The sequence below is a fragment of the Artemia franciscana genome, chromosome 6 (assembly GCF_032884065.1).
Source record: "Artemia franciscana chromosome 6, ASM3288406v1, whole genome shotgun sequence".
Taxonomy (NCBI): domain Eukaryota; kingdom Metazoa; phylum Arthropoda; class Branchiopoda; order Anostraca; family Artemiidae; genus Artemia; species Artemia franciscana.
This window is the reverse complement of record NC_088868.1, coordinates 18,485,585-18,502,984: the sequence shown is the minus strand read 5'-3', so window position 1 is coordinate 18,502,984 and position 17,400 is coordinate 18,485,585. Positions and strand designations below refer to the sequence as shown.

The 17,400-nt window shown below is 34.0% G+C and overlaps 1 protein-coding gene across 1 annotated transcript in view; it reads right to left on the bottom strand.

The window, feature by feature from the left end:
- Positions 1-7,988: 7,988 nt before the first annotated feature.
- Positions 7,989-17,400, bottom strand: part of LOC136028138 (leukotriene A-4 hydrolase-like) — a 75,027-nt gene continuing 65,615 nt past the window's right edge. Inside the window, exons 12-14 of the mRNA XM_065705795.1 lie at positions 14,328-14,567; positions 11,267-11,371; positions 7,989-8,179 (exon numbers count right to left, since the gene is read on the bottom strand). Coding sequence (XP_065561867.1) covers positions 8,050-8,179; positions 11,267-11,371; positions 14,328-14,567 — 475 coding nt within the window. The 3' untranslated portion in view covers positions 7,989-8,049. The remainder of the gene's footprint in view (positions 8,180-11,266; positions 11,372-14,327; positions 14,568-17,400) is intronic.

Here is a 17,400-nt window from a genome sequence, read left to right as displayed (position 1 = left end):
TTGGATTATTCTTATACATCATATAATTATATTCGAGTTGACTTAAAAACAAGTCAGCTATAAATGGGCTGGCATCCCCCCCCCATGGGAATTCCCACGATTTGCTTGTATGAATTACCATTAAATCTTATATAAGTATTATATAAAACAAATTCTAATAAATCAAAAATCATATCTAAGCTGTAACAATCTCAAATTAACTGTAGTCTCAAAGCAGTTTGTCCATATAGCTTTTTTATTATAAGTGTCTATTTTTAAGAACCTCTTACTAGATAAGAGGAAAGATTTCTTGATAACCGTTTTTAAATTATCTAACACTACATTAAGTGATAAATTAGTATACATTGTCGCAACATCGAAAGACTCAATTCTTTTAGCTGAAACCGTTGTTAAAGAATCTATCACCTACAGTGAATTATTAACACTCCAATATAGATTAAAATTCGAAAACTTTTTAATATCAGAACAATAGGTTTTAAGTTTATTTATAATTTCCTTTAAAATTAAAGAGAGGTCAGTAGCAGCAATGCGAGTTGGACATTTAGCTGCTCCAGCAATAAACCGTGGTTTAGGGGGATTCTTATGAAATTTTACAGTCCAATATAGGAAAGGGAACTTTTTATAATTTTTATTAATTTTAATATTAAATTTTTTAAAAAGTATTTCTTCAGTTTTTTTCAATTAAATTCTCATCCTCTAAATTTACCTTTTCGTAAAGATTAGTTGTGCATAACTCCCTTTTTAAGACATCACAATTAAGCTTCTGACAAATTATGGCAAAATTGTTATTAGCTTTATCCACCAGCACAATTACAAATTCATTCTGTAGATTAGCAATTGCTTGTTTTATCTTAGCATTAAAAAATAATGATTTAGTGTTACTATTTTTTAAGTTAGAACATATTTTATTTCGTATTCTACTAATAATTAAATTCTTCCAACTTTAAAAACTCTCTTTATTTTTATTTTCTTTCTTACACCACTTATCAATAAGTAAATCAAAATCATTTTCCAAGCCATCAAGAATACTCGATGGTTTCAAATGGTGAGAAAGACGGAAATTAGCCCCTTTATTCATCATAATTTGAAGATCATCTTGTTTTATTATTGATAAGTCCCCTGTTATAACATGTTTGTAAGTGGGATTTACAAATGGGCCAAGTTGCTTACAGTTACAAACATGTTTCCAATTTATATCACTATCCAATCTTTTAAGTATTTAATTATAATTAAAAATCATTTGCCCAATAGTTTTTGAAAATTTATAAGTTAAAGCTGGACTATCAGCTATCCGGGAACACAATCAAAGTTTTCAGGGTAACTATTTAGATTAGCTGTACATGCAATATATCAAGAATTTTTTTAAATCTAATCAAAGAATCTTGTTTACCATGTGTCAAGTAATTTCCAAATGAAAGATCATTTCTGGAATGATCCTAAAACATAACACTTCTAATAGTCAAAAGGAATTGCGAAATGGTAACGAAGAATCTTGGCTTTATGTGTAAAGTAATTCAAGTTTATGAACAATTTTAGAGAAAAGACTAATTATCATGCCAATGGCGTACATTCACAATTTTTTTCGGGGGTGGAGGGGGAGTGCATAATATATTTCCGATATATAGGGGGGGGGGGGGGGGAGAATTATCATTTCTTCAACGAAAGTACCAAAAATCATAATTTTGTGAAACTACTCAAAAAGAGATATTTTTCAAAATCCAGGGGAAAACAAGGGGTACAAGAACACCCCCCTCGAGTTGAGGCAAATGTACCAAACACTTGTTTGCCGATTCCTCTTGGGACTGGAAACAGTGGCATTTCATACAGCGCTTGGGTTGTAGTTGAATTCTATTCTTATAAGTTGAATACTTATTATTGAATAAGTTGAATATCTAAATAAATATTTTATATCATAACTTTTAGTAACTACATTTTATAAATGAGCTAAAAAGGGGAAAATGCATTTTTCAGTTCTAAAAATTTGAACGCGGTGCGCACTTTTAGTCAACTGCCTATTGATATCTAACTATAGATCATACAAGCAAAGTTTTATGAATGCTGTGGATGACAAAGTCACACTTTTTTATTTAAGTAAATTTCACGCTACTTTTAAATTTTTAGAATAGTAATTTATTTGTGATGCACTGAATATCCGGACACACTGCTCATACACAAAAATAGCTTAAAGACAAGAATGCTATTGAAAACACTCACATCTGCAGTGGCAAAGGTACGCTTGTGCTACAATTTTCATACATTTTTAAATTGTGTGATAATTAAGTATTTTTGTAATTAAAATATATCAGAATATTAAAATGTTAGGTAAAGCAAAGCTCTAAACGAATTCTCAGCTAAATCAGATGAGAGGAAAGGGTTGAAGTAAGTATCTCAAATTTTCGGTCAGACAGTCAGGCAGACGAAGCAAGTTAAGTAAAACGTGGTAAAATTGATTTTTTTTGGTTCATTTTTCTAGTGAAATCTAAGAATTTCTTATACAAATGACTTTTAACTGTATATTTGGGCGTCAAAAATTTCAAGTATGCTAACAACTGCCTCAGCAGTAGCCTGGATAAAATATAAGTACCTTAATTGAAATGTGCTTGGATTCTTTAAAATTCAAGACATAATCTGTAAATCTGACTGTAAGTACTCTTGGGTTTACAGAGTTTTCTTTCTTAAATATAGCTTTGGTCTTTTCAAAATTCAAAAGCAAAGTTGTTTTAAAAGGATTTGAGAAAAATTGCAGTTAGGGACGAAATTCCCCAAAAATTAGGAAATTGTCTCTGAAACTCATTGAAACAAGGCATTGTGTGATTCCAAGTGCCAATTTTTAACCCAGCTAAATGTAAGCGTCACCACCTTAAGGTCAACGTCAACCTCTCAAGATCACCTACGCATAGCAGCAGTCTCGCCACCAAGGCTGTGTTTTTTCCCCTTATGTAACTTTTATTGAGCCAATGGGGTAAGGAAGAGGACATGGGTCTGAAGTATCAAAATCTCTTTTCTTTAGGAGATTTTCGAGGCGGGCTGGGGAAGTTCACTCAATATAAGCTAATAAATAAATTACGGTTATGGCCCCAGGTTCTTTGACAGGATCTATGACAGCGAACCGTTATATTCCCATATATCTACAATAAGGGTCTGCAAGGTTCTCGATTAAATCTGATGGGGGTTAACAGCTAAAACTTCTATTACACCGTTAAAATTCTGAGTTAAACCTAGATAACTTCGAAGACCACACTGCCTTTCCATGACGAAAGTAAAACAGTTCAAAATAGGGATGATACCTTTTTATTGACAGCGAAATATAAAATTATTTAACTGGATATTTCGAATACATATACAGTGTTCATCATCAGCAGTAAAATTAAAAGACATGAATAAAAATAAACAGAATTTATACCTAATAAACCAATTACATATAGTTTATTGCTCTTATTTTTTTCAATGCAACAGCCGAGGCAAATCTCCTTGACCTTTTCGGTTCCGGTTCATTAGATTTAACTGACGTATTACGTGGACAGAGGTCATAGCTCTTAGGTGAAGTGATATTTACTTTATTTGACCTCAGTAAATTATCATAAATTGAGTTCAATCCAAATTCACCTGTATCTCTGTTTATGGAATTATTCTTGAATAGAATTTTTTTAATTTCGATTGTTTCCCTGAAAGTTTGCTTTAAACCTTGGTCCCTAGAAATCAAAGAAACATTTTCAAACAAAATAAAATGATTTGGAAAATTAAAGATATGCTCCGCGAGGGCCGACGTGAAATCTTCAGGTTTGGTATTTCGCTTTAAAGACGTTGAAATGGAATTATGATGTTGTAGCAATCTCGTTCTTAAATTCTGGTTAGTACGTCCCACATAAGAGCTTCCACAAGTACATGGAATTTTATAAACCCCACTTTGTTGCTCTACGGAAGTCCGATCCTTTCCAGAATTTAAAAAACTTGTCAAAGTATTACTACCTCTTAAAGCTACCTTTAAACCATTATTTTGTAAAATTATTTTAAGTTTTTCACTCAAACCTGGAACATATGGTAGAGAACAAAAGATATCTTTCTTTTTTGTTGTTTCCAGAATATCGTCAGAACATTCTAGAAATTTTTTCCTTCTTTTTGAAAAAGTCTGGTCAACTAACCAACCCGGATAATGGTTACTTATTAAAATGTTTTTTAGCAATAATAATTCCTCCTCAATGAATTTTGGAGAACAAATTCTAAAAATGCGGTCAGTTAAAGATATGATTAAACCAATTTTTACTTGGCGGGCATGACCGGAGAAAAATGACAAAAATCTGTTATTGTTAGTAGGTTTTCTGTAAATCTTAAAATCCAGACTATTTTCATTTTTTTAAAAGAAGGACATCCAGGAAAGAAAGTTTATTATTCTCTTTTAATTCTCTTGTAAATTTTAAATCACCTCCCCAAAAATTAAGATGTTCTAAAAAACTTTTTAATTCCTCCACCCCATAATTTTATACTGAAATTATGTCATCCATATATCTCCCCCAAAATTTATGTTTTAAAAAATATGAATCTAACGCTATTGTTTCAATATTTTCTACAAAACAATTTGCTAATAAAGGACTTAAAGGGGCCCCCATAGGTAAACCATTTACTTGTTCGAAAAAAAAACCTCTGAATTGAAAAAAATAAGAGAACATATTGCACAACCTAACTAAACTCATAATTACACCGACCTCCAAAACTGTTTCACCACCAATTAAGTCCAAATTTCTTAGTATCTTTCTCTCAAGAAGAATTTCCGCTGCTTTTACATCAATACTCGTATACATTGACACTATGTCGAAACTTAAAATTATAGAATTTGAAGAAATCTCAACTTCTTTTAGTTTTTTTACAAGTTCTGACGAATTCTTAATGTAAGAAATTTGTGTAGACAGGAGTGGTTTACACAATGACACTAGCCACTTACTCAGAGCACTTGTTGGTGACTTGTTACTCGCAACAATTGGTCGTAATGGCAGATTTGGCTTATGTATCTTTGGAAGTCCATATAATTTAGGGCACAAAGAACCTCTTGGTAAGAATTTGTAGAAAAGTTGAGGTGTAATCTTCCCTTCTTCCTTCAAACTCTTTAACTCGTTCTTAAACTTCAAGGACCTTAACGTTACAAGAAAAGTCCGCATTAGAAAAAGGTCCAAAATTTTGTTTTAAAACTAATAGAGTCCCAGTAGAAGAAATTATCTCTTCAATAGAAACATCTTGACATAGAAACCCCATCTTAATTAAAGATGTTAGCCTAGTAAGAGCTTCTACTGTTAAAGCCCTGTCAGAGTTTGCTTTAAAACCAGAAATCCCTAACAATTCTATCAAAGACATAAAGATTCTTAATAATTTAAGAAGGGATGAATCTATTATTATTACAAAAGCAGACAAGGGTAACACTTTAGTGGTAATGGACACCAAGGACTACGATTCAAAATTAAACGCTTTACTGAAAGATGAAAAAACTTACAAACAACTTTCTTTTGACCCGACGGACTCATACACAAAGAAGTTTAAGAACGAGTTAAAGAGTTTGAAGGAAGAAGGGAAGATTACACCTCAACTTTTCTACAAATTCTTACCAAGAGGTTCTTTGTGCCCTAAATTATATGGACTTCCAAAGATACATAAGCCAAATCTGCCATTACGACCGATTGTTGCGAGAAACAACTCACCAACAAGTGCTCTGAGTAAGTGGCTAGTGTCATTGTGTAAACCACTCCTGTCTACACAAATTTCTTACATTAAGAATTCGTCAGAACTTGTAAAAAAACTAAAAGAAGTTGAGATTTCTTCAAATTCTATAATTTCAAGTTTCGACATAGTGTCAATGTATACGAGTATTGATGTAAAAGTAGCGGAAATTCTTCTTGAGAGAAAGATACTAAGAAATTTGGACTTAATTGGTGGTGAAACAGTTTTGGAGGTCGGTGTAATTATGAGTTTAGTTAGGTTGTGCAATATGTTCTCTTATTTTTTTCAATTCAGAGGGGTTTTTTCGAACAAGTAAATGGTTTACCTATGGGGGCCCCTTTAAGTCCTTTATTAGCAAATTGTTTTGTAGAAAATATTGAAACAATAGCGTTAGATTCATATTTTTTAAAACATAAATTTTGGGGGAGATATATGGATGACATAATTTCAGTATAAAATTATGGGGTGGAGGAATTAAAAAGTTTTTTAGAACATCTTAATTTTTGGGGAGGGGATTTAAAATTTACAATAGAATTAGAAGAGGATAATAAACTTCCTTTTCTGGATGTCCTTCTTTTAAAAAATGAAAATAGTCTGGATTTTAAGATTTACAGAAAACCTACTAACAATAACAGATTTTTGTCATTTTTCTCCGGTCATGCCCGCCAAGTAAAAATTGGTTTAATCATATCTTTAACTGACCGCATTTTTAGAATTTGTTCTCCAAAATTCATTGAGGAGGAATTATTATTGCTAAAAGACATTTTAATAAGTAACCATTATCCGGGTTGGTTAGTTGACCAGACTTTTTCAAAAAGAAGGAAAAAATTTCTAGAATGTTCTGACGATATTCTGGAAACAACAGAAAAGAAAGATATCTTTTGTTCTCTACCATATGTTCCAGGTTTGAGTGAAAAACTTAAAAGAATTTTACAAAATAATGGTTTAAAGGTAGCTTTAAGAGGTAGTAATACTTTGGCAAGTTTTTTAAATTCTGGAAAGGATCGGACTTCCGTAGAGCAACAAAGTGGGGTTTATAAAATTCCATGTACTTGTGGAAGCTCTTATGTGGGACGTACTAACCAGAATTTAAGAACGAGATTGCTACAACATCATAATTCCATTTCATCGTCTTTAAAGCAAAATACCAAACCTAAAGATTTCACGTCGGCCCTCGCGGAGCATATCTTTAATTTTCCAAATCATTTTATTTTGTTTGAAAATGTTTCTTTGATTTCTAGGGATCAAGGTTTAAAGCAAACTTTCAGGGAAACAATCGAAATTAAAAAAATTCTATTCAAGAATAATTCCATAAACAGAGATACAGGTGAATTTGGATTGAACTCAATTTATGATAATTTACTGAGGTCAAATAAAGTAAATATCACTTCACCTAAGAGCTATGACCTCTGTCCACGTAATACGTCAGTTAAATCTAATGAACCGGAACCGAAAAGGTCAAGGAGATTTGCCTCGGCTGTTGCATTGAAAAAAATAAGAGCAATAAACTATATGTAATTAGTTTATTAGGTATAAATTCTGTTTATTTTTATTCATGTCTTTTAGTTTTACTGCTGATGATGAACACTGTATATGTGTTCGAAATATCCAGTTAAATAATTTTATATTTCACTGTCAATAAAAAGGTATCATCCCTATTTTGAACTGTTTTACTTTCTGAGTTAAACCCAATCGGTATTGTCGTTTGTGTTACTCTAGCATAGTCATCCATGGGTGGCAGTTGCTCAAGCAACAAAAGAGGCCCTGACACCGCTGGCCTTGTTCAGTCCATACAGCCAATAAGTGGAACTAAAAAAAAAAAAAAAAAAAAAAAAAAAAAAAAAAAAAAAAAAAAAAAAAAAAAAAAAAAAAAAAAAAAAAAAAAAAAAAAAAAAACTTAAAGGACATAACAAAGAGTCGGTAAAGTGGATAGATCCAATGAAATTCAGGATACCATAGTTACTATTAAATATGAATGCTACGACAGAGATAGTAGTAAAACTTGCCACATCTACAAAAGGTTTCCATTTTTCAAAAATGAATGGTTAAACAAATAAGTTTAGACTTTTTTCCCTTAATTTTATCATACAAAAGTTTTCCACGGACTTTTTCCAATTTTGAGATTTTTGTCCTTATGAAACATGAACAGAAATTGTGGATCTAGAGTAAATCATCGCTATTTTTCATTTTTTTTTATTATTATTACCCCTCGTCATTATTACCCCTATACATTTTTGTCATACAAAAAGATAAAGTCAGGTACTAGACTCAAACAAGTAATCTAAAGAAGCTTGCTCGTATATTAAGATATAACACAGTCGTAGTACAAAAATGAAAAGTTATTCAATCCTTTTTTTCTTCCAAGTGTAGATCCTTAGCGACAGCATAAGCGGTCATGTACATCCATTGGTCTTTGTGAGCATAATACGCATCTATCGCCTTTTGCCGCATTTCCTCCCAGCCGTAAAGATCCCTAAAATATATGAAACAAATTATATCTCATTAAGAACAGAAAACCAATTATATACGCTCAGAATACATCTGCTCCACTGTTGCCATACAGAAATTACTCTATATATGAAAGGGGATGTTCCCTCCTCAACGCCCCGCTCTTTACGCTAAAGTTTTTTTTACGGTTTTAAAAAGTAGAGTTGAGATAAAGAGTCAAACTTTAGCGCAAAGAGCGAGGCGTTGAGGAAGGAACATCCCCTTTCATATACGGATTAATTTCTGGTCGTTTTAAGTTTTAAAGCCGCTCCTTACATTCAGTTTAAAAAAAAATTGTTTTTTTTTATTTAGTTTGATATAAGAAGATTTTTTTTTCACCTGGTTCTACTACTTTCTTTAAAATATAGAATAAAGTTTGCCTAGAAAACCGTTGTTATAGTAAGGGACAGATGCTGTATGCTCGCGGATTGAAATGTTTTTTTTTTCTCTTTCACTTTTTCCCTAAATTAGCCAGTTTTCTGCCACTTTGATCCGCCATGTGCATATGTTTGCTAGATGGCTATCCAGTTTCTAAGAACATACTGTTTTTCTATGGGGATTTTGTGTTTTCAGTAAAGCACTACTTTTTTAGAATTCAACAAACATAGGAAAGTCTCAAGAGTCAGCTTATCTTAACTAATTTTGAGCATAAATATTGCAGAAACTCCAAGACTAAAACTTTTGTTCATTTTAATTTTCAACTAACTATGCTCTTTACTTCCATCATAAAAATCTTTTTTTTAAAGAGCTACGAAACATGGCTATAATTTTGAAGTCGAGAGGGAGGGGGTAGGGGTAGACCAATTATTCTGCAGTTATGCAAGCCAAAATCTTTGCATAATCTTAATTTCAGTAATATATTACATAATTATTATAAATAAATTTCATAATCGATATAAAAACCATTTCCAAGAAAAAAATTTCGAAAGAAAAGTAAAAAGCAATGTAAAGGCTAAGAGAAGTAGAAATAAATCATATAAGGTAAACTTGTAACAAACAAAAATTTTAATGAATGAATAAATGAAACCTAAATAGACTAACGTTAGAATGAATAATCAAGTCAAACTGAAAATGAGCAAAAAGAAATGCCAGTGAATAAATGAAAATGAAGAACAATAGAAGTTCAAATTGATAACCAAGTCACATTAAAACAGAAACAATCATAAACAACAGGGGGGGATAACCGTCTCCCTAAAACCTCCTAAATACTGGAGTGTCATTTTATGTTTTAATTTTGTTCGTCACCTTTCTTTGAAAAAATCTTCCTAGACTAATTTCTTATCATTTTCAAGCAGCATATTTTTATCATTTAATAATTGCAAGTCATCCTAGTTGGCTAGTTAGCAAGCTAAAATTGAGATTTCATGACCATGAAGACGGAAGTTTGAATCCTGGTGTCACTGAACATTTTTTTTTTTTATTTTTTTTTTTTTTTGTCATCTGATTAGGTTGTTTAGTTTAGTTATTAGGTTATCTAATTATGATAAGTTTCTATTATTTTTTTTCGATTGTATGCCCATTTTGAAAAATTTTAAAGAGCTAAATCTTGGGTTGGAATTTAAAATTTACACGATTCAATTAATTTGAATATTCAGTCAAGATTGTCAATCAGCCGTAAATTTTAGCAATCATTTTTAACGAACTTTAATTCGGGGTGAACAGGAGGGGGAGTCTTCAGTCATAGGACTTGGAAATCTATATACTTTTTGGTCTTCTAAGGGAACGAGACAATTTTGCCCCCCCCCCATTCTGTAGATATCATTGAAAGTAGATGTATCTATTCATCCATTTTAATCAAAGAGTCTTCTCATGTCCTGTTTTTTTTTGCAACTGCTAACGTGTTCAAACAAATACACGAGTATGTCATTTACTACAAAAGGATTCTGTTTTTGTTTCAACAAAATTTAACATCATTTTATTAAATAATTCCTCATTAAGCTAGGGAGCACTTTCTTTGGATTCAATGTCTGAAGTATTTTACCAACAATTTTTTTTTTCTGAAGCTATGATGTACTATTATTTTACTATAAGATGCAACTTCAATTTTTATCTTCAATATACCGTTATTACTATTTTGTAACAAACCTTCATACTAGTGACAGCAAAAACACGTTAATATATTGTAGACAAGTTGATCCAGAAACGGAATTGTTGGCGTCGCAAAGAGGGAGAGCACTACTTGGAGAGTTCCTTGAGAATTAGTGGGTTATGCCCCCCAGAAGCATATTTTTTATCTTTCGAAGATGTGAGTGAAATGGCTGTCTCAAAACTTGGATCTGATCCCATAAAAATTACAGAGGTGGCTGAGGCAAAAACATATCCCCCCAGCGACTTTTTTCCCTTAGAAAGGGTGCTATTACTTTCAAATTCAGACAACCAAGCCACCTCACAAGTTTCTGTAATCGTCCCTTCTTTAAACAGTGAAGAAGGGAAAAAAAGTAATAGAGATACATCGTTCTTTATTAATCAATAATTCAGCATTGACTCTAAAATGCATCCGTGAAGCTTTTGTATTAAATATATGCTTGACAGTGTCAATTTGAGATCCTTGACACTGTCGTCCCACAGACCATATCACATCGACTGGCAAATCTTTTACATCTATCAACCATTCTGGTTAAAACGGTAATTGTTTTCAATACATATCTTGATCCTATGTTGTGTGAGGTTATGAGGGCACCAAGGGCAAAACGGTTCGTTGGTTGCACACACTCTGACAAAAATTGCCCCGAATAGGGGAGCTAGACCTTGTAATTCAAGATCGAATGAGCTTCCATTACTTTTCTGTAGGTAATGGGGCTCGTGCTCGAGTCCCCTAAATGTAGTTCAGAGGTTCGTGGAGTTTCAACATAATTTGAAAAAGGAAAAGAACATAAAAGTCCAAAAATATTTTTTATAAACTAGATATACATAATAAAAAAGTAGAGTAAAAACTTGAAATAAAATCAAAACATGAGAAAAATTGATGGACTATTAAAAGGTTTACAGTCCCACCCTTCCTCGTTACAGCTTTGTCTCTTGCCCTCTTAGTGCTGATACCCCTTTGGAAAAAAAAAATATTAAATTCACTCACCTAAATATTGGGCGGACAAACTTCATCCTTCCTTGCGAAGTTGCATAGTCAAGGGCAGGCGAAACTTGTTCTTTCCAGCGCCCTTGAATGCATAGTCTCATCCACCTATAAATAGTGTAAAAATACAGGTATCTAAAAATACAGGGTCGGGCCTTTCGAACTATGCAAGCAGATCCTAAGTTATCTTAAAAACTATTTTCATATTAGGAGACTATTTGTTAAATAGTTTTCCTGGTTTAAATCGCCAATATTTTTGGCTCGAAATAACAGGTACACTTCTGCAAATAAGCTTCGATAAACATCGCATTTAAGAATGTGGAAACTAATTAAAATACATTATTCAAATCTTTATTTCTTTTTCTACTTCTTCAAGAGCCAAAATTAATAGGGTGACATGGGTTTTATCTTCCAGATCTAAAGTCCTGCTTGTTCCAGATAAGAAACCGAGCATTAAATGGTTACTTAGGCACAATTTTCCCAGTAAAAGCAAAAATAGAGAAAAAATTAATTAATGCTGGAAAACCTTTAAGTTTTCACGGTAGCAGGGCCTTTATTATCAGTTTATACACTAAGGCACTACAGTAGACTGCATTAATAAAGCGATTTAATCAAATAAAAAGTGATATGTTCTACTATTAGGCGGACGGATACCCCCCCCCCTCCCCTATACACAGATACGGTCACAACTACGTCAACGATAAACAATATTTAAAGTGATGAAAACGAAGTAAAATAAACAGATGAATTACTATTGAAACCAAAAATCTAAATTCAACCAAATCTTACTTCCCAGAAAGTTTGGTTGGGGTCCGACGTCCCTCTCTGGTAGATATGCTGATAACGAGAATCTACAAGCACCTCCATTCCCTTGCCCATCAAAAGGTTAAAATGGACCGGACCCCCGAGACAGAATTAGAGCAGAAAAATTTACTCCCCCCTATGATTGGTCAAGGTCCAACGATTCCTTCTTAAATATATTTTGAAGAAAAGATATAAGAGGCATCCTATCTCTCCCTAACGAGTGTCGAACAAACCCCTGATATCAGAAAGGCAGAATTAGAACAAAGATAATTATTTCTGACTAAGTTCGACTGAAATCCACTAAACCCTTCTGGTTCTTATTGTGGCAAAATAAATTCAGCCCCCCCTCTCTTTTTCACTCACACAAAGGCTAGACCAAATCCTCACCTTGACTTAAGTCCCATCCGGCCTTGGTGGTCGTCTAAGGGCCTCTTTCCTCACGAGCGAATGTATTTGCCGTCTATACTGCTATCTGTTTTGTGCCAATCTGAGAAGACCAGGGAGGTCGCAGTTGGAGCAGTTCTCCTTCCAGTGCTTCGGTGGGCGACCTCAAGGGCGAGAACCAAGGATACGACCTTCGAAGGCAATTTTCGGTAGTTGGTCGTTGCAAATGCAATGGACGTGGCCAAGCCCCCTAAATTGTTGGACATGGACCCTGTTCAAGATGGCAGTGGTATACTGCAGCCTTTTGAGTAGGTCGGCATTTGAGACTCGATCTACGTTATGCCAGCAATTCGACGCATGTTATGCCAGCAATTCGACGCAGCGGCTTTGTCTCAGACACGGCGAGTTGCCTGGAGTCATCTACTCTGACTGTCCATGGTTCACACTCGTAAATAGCTATAGGAATAATGATGGAGCTTCGACGGAGATTCGATTTTGCTTCCATATTGGCACCAGAGCTTCGAAGCTGGCGCTACCTAGAGCGAGGCGTTTTTTTTTATATACACTGAGCGATTATTGTCACTCGTAATCTGGCTCCCCAGATATGTGAAGCTGTCTACCCATTCTATTTCCGCTCCACTAAGCTTTATTTTTGCTGGGGATGGGTTATTGAACCTTGACACGCGCATTGCCTTCGTTTTATCCTCGTTGATTTTCATTCCAAAGGCTCCTGTAACTACTTCCAGGTTATCTAGTTTGGTTTGGAGTTCAGCGACGGATCTAGTGAGTATATCGATATCGTCTGCGTATGCCAGCTTGTCGATTACGATCCCTCCTATCATTGCCCCATTAGTTGCTTCAACATGCGACATTACAAAATGGAGGAAGAGATTAAACATGTGAGGTGAGAGGATGCATCCTTGCAAAACACCAACAGAAGTTCGGAATTCTTCGGTGGTTCCCTCAACTGTTTGTACTTGGCTTCTGAACCGCTCATATATGTTACGAATGAGTGATACGACACATGACGGGACGCCATGATGCAGTAGTATATGCCAAAGGCCCTCTCTCCAAATTAAGTTGAAAGCTTGTTTGAAGTCAATGAAGAGTTGATAGAGGTCCTGACCGGATTCAAGGTACTTTTCCATTACTTGACAGATGACAAGAATCTGGTCTATCGTCGAGGGGTCCGCTCGGAAACCCACTTGATACTCAGGGATGATGTGACTGAATGATGCTTTTATTCTGTCCAGTAGTATCTTGGTCAACACTTTGGCGGGTTGGCTTGTCAGGCTGATTAGACGGTAATTGTCACATTAGGCTTTCGACCCTTCCTTATGCAGAGGAATTAATGCAATCCATCTGGTCCACGCGATTTATTTGATTTGAGTGACTTTAAGGAAGTTTCAACCTCGCTTCTAAGTGATGGTGGGCTTGGTTCCAATGGGAAGATGGTTAATTCCTAAAAACGGCAGGATTAGAATTGATTGGGGGGTTTAAATTTTCAAATCCTCATCCTGAAAGGGAAATGGATGGTAGAATAGCTTTATTTCCCACCAAGTTTAATTGAGATTTGACGACCCGTTCTGATAGATGTCACGATGAGAAGAGTATTGGTGCTCACTCCCCCCATAGAGGTCGAAATGATTGTACAGCCCTAGATAGTACAATAAACCCATCTGCTCATACTTTTGAACAAGTTTGGGTGAGATCTGATTTGGATGACAAGGCAAAAAGTTTATGTTATCAAGCCTACTAAATAGCATAAACAAAGTATTTTGCTAAATATATTCATAGCAATAGTTCCAATTATAGATAATAATATTATCAACACAAATAGGAATAATAAAAATAAAATGATTTATAAACAACTTACCGTAGTCTAATCTCTGAGTTGTGGTTATCGTTCAATGCATATGCCTTTTCCATCTGCTTGATCGCTTCCTCAGGAATATTTTCAGCAAAGATCTGAACCAAAAATTCAACAACCTGCATTGAAGAAAACTTTCGAATATCCAAAGGCGAAAATGGTGCGGGTTGTGGCATACCATCCTTAATCCAATCGACCCAACGATTCTTTAGAGCGGTACAGGCCTCAGCCAGGGTATAATCGTAACTAAAACAAAACATTTCTCATGTCCCATTTTGACAAGGCAACATAGGACAAAGGGTCACACAAATTTAAACTTTATGACATTTTATAAGTCATCTTTTCCAATAGCTTAGATAAAACCAATGGAGCACCAATGGTAGAATAGGCAATCAACAAGATGCCGATTTGTTCAAGATTCCGTTATGTAGCAAGACGGACACAAGAAACTTGACATATTTGGAATAATTCACTATTAACTACTTTCAATACTTTGCTCTTAACGGGAAAAAACCAACACGTAAAAAACATCAGAGGATCACAAATAACAGTAAAAACTCGTCCCAGTAAGCTACGGTTGACGTACCAAGGACATTAAAATAAAAACGTTATTTGCCCCCTGGACCAACCATAGGTCTATTCATGCATGAGACAAATCCCCAAGATTTTTCTTTTGGTTGTTTCAAAATTGTGAATTTCTTAGGACAATACCACCTTTTCATCACCGTTGCCAGGTCAAAATGTGAAAAAATAAGCGAAACAAATCTGACGACAATTTGTGTAAGTAAATATTCTTAACAATCCGTTGATCCCCAAAAACAGCTACACCTTTAAAGGAACAGTAAGCCTTTTTAACTAGTTTGATGCCATGTACTTTTAGCTTTCTGTTTGCTGATTTCCCCCCAGATTTTCTTTCTTTAAATTTTGCAACCGCTACTACTTAAAACTGCATATGGAGATGTTTTTTGTTAATATTGGGTTCCTGGTTATTCTTAGTTTTTACTATGTAGACGGTTCTGTAAGATTCCGCTTAATCGATTTAAACGATCAGATTGTTTTCACTGTCCTTGGTACTTTAAATTGACTTCGATTAAGAGACATATGACCGTATAGAATAAGAATATTCCTGATGGAGTCACTAACAATCAAAGAGGGGGTAGTTAAAAGGCAACTCTTAAATGGTGTTAAAAAAAAATCACTGAAAATAAGGAGCGACATTTAAACACAAAAATAAGAGAAACTATTCGGTATATGAAGGGTCGCCCCCTCCTCAATACATTGCTTTTTACGCGAAAGCTGTTAGCACTTTTCAAAAATCTTCCTATTCTAAATAAATCATCCCTGTGTTTCAGTAGCCGTTCTTAAAAATTGGGACAGTCAAATTTTGGCATAAAGAGCAAGGTATTGAGGAGGGACAACCCTTCATATATTCCAGCATGGCCTTAACTGATAAAGCTTGTTACGATTTATCTGGTTATGTTAGAAGACATAGTCATAATAACAAACATAACAAATATTTTCGAAATTAAAGAAGAGAAGACCATAGTAAGCGCATACTATTGATGTACAGGGTTCTTTTTGCGGCTACCCTTGTGGCACAGAAATAGTACTACATTCATAGAGTACCATATTATACACCTATAGAAGAATCATAAGATTCAAGGCAGATAAATTTTGATCATTCGTGGATTTCATAATGTCTAATAGTGTTTCGTGATCTTGTTGTGGCGAAGGGTTTTTTCCCCTTTTCTCCTTTACTCTTTCCTTTATATTTGGTTTTCTAGGTGGGTAGCAAATTAGTAGTAATAGTAATACTAATCTCAATCATTGCTACAGCAAGAACACGTAATTAACACTAGAGCAACAACTAAATAATCTAGTGCCATTGTTTACACTGGTACCCAAATGCAAATTCGGGTACTTTGGATCCATTTTTAAAGGTATAAAATACACGAAGTGTTCTGTGTTTAAGTGTATCAAGAGAAACACATTTTATTTCACTGAGGTACGGTAAAAGATATGTTCGTATAGCAGCAGCAAAATTTTAATACAGAGATAGTACATCATAACAAAAAGATGTGAAAAAAAGATGTGAAAGACGTATAAAAGATGTGAAAAGACGTAAAAGCTTTCGTGTAAATAAACTTGGTCGAAATTAGTAATCTTTAAGTTTTTAGTAATCTTAAGTAATCTTTAAATTAAAGTTCTAAACCCACATATAATCTTTTCACACAATCTCTCTTAACATAAGTGTACACTTACTGAATCAATCAATCAGATAACCATTCAATAGATTTAGACAAAGCCAATAAAATTTCCACCCCGAGATTCTAAACATGGTTGTTATTTCCGAAGAAGAGGTGTTCCTTCACTACATTCACGAGGAGTAAGATCAGCTGATTTTATCCCGACGATTTTTTTTTTTATTTTAGGAGAGATGGGGATTTAAAAATAAACTTTATGGTTGAAATAATAACCCACAGGGATTTTGAAAATTTTCGCCTGAGACTCAAGAAACAAAATATAATAATAAATAAGTTAAAATATGCAAAGATGTTGGAAAAAAAGCTTTTTGAAGCTTGAAAGGTAGACTTAAGACCCTAGAATTATATTGTTTATATATATATATATAACTGTTATTAGCAAGTATGATTATGCATCTACTCAAGAAATAAATATTATCAGTTACTACTTACCTTGGTATATAGAAACTATACACATATCGCTGGCTTTGCATGGTAGCCATATTTTACATCTCGAGCTGAATTGGTTGTGTTGATTACATTCAATATAGAGGGAGAATTTTAATTGATGTTCGCATAACTCCGTATATTACTATATATGTATAACTCCGTAAATTACTCTGTATATGAAAGGGGCTGTTCCCTCCTCATTGCCCCGCTCTTTACGCGAAAGTTTTACTCTTTCTCTCAACTCTGCTTTTTAAAACAGCAAAAAACTTTAGCGTAAAGAGTGGGGCTTTTAGGAGGGAACAGGAGTGAATTCTTATGTTAGAGAGATTGCAAGTAATATATAGTTTTACTTATAAGCATAAAATTTACACATGTTTAATAGTTAC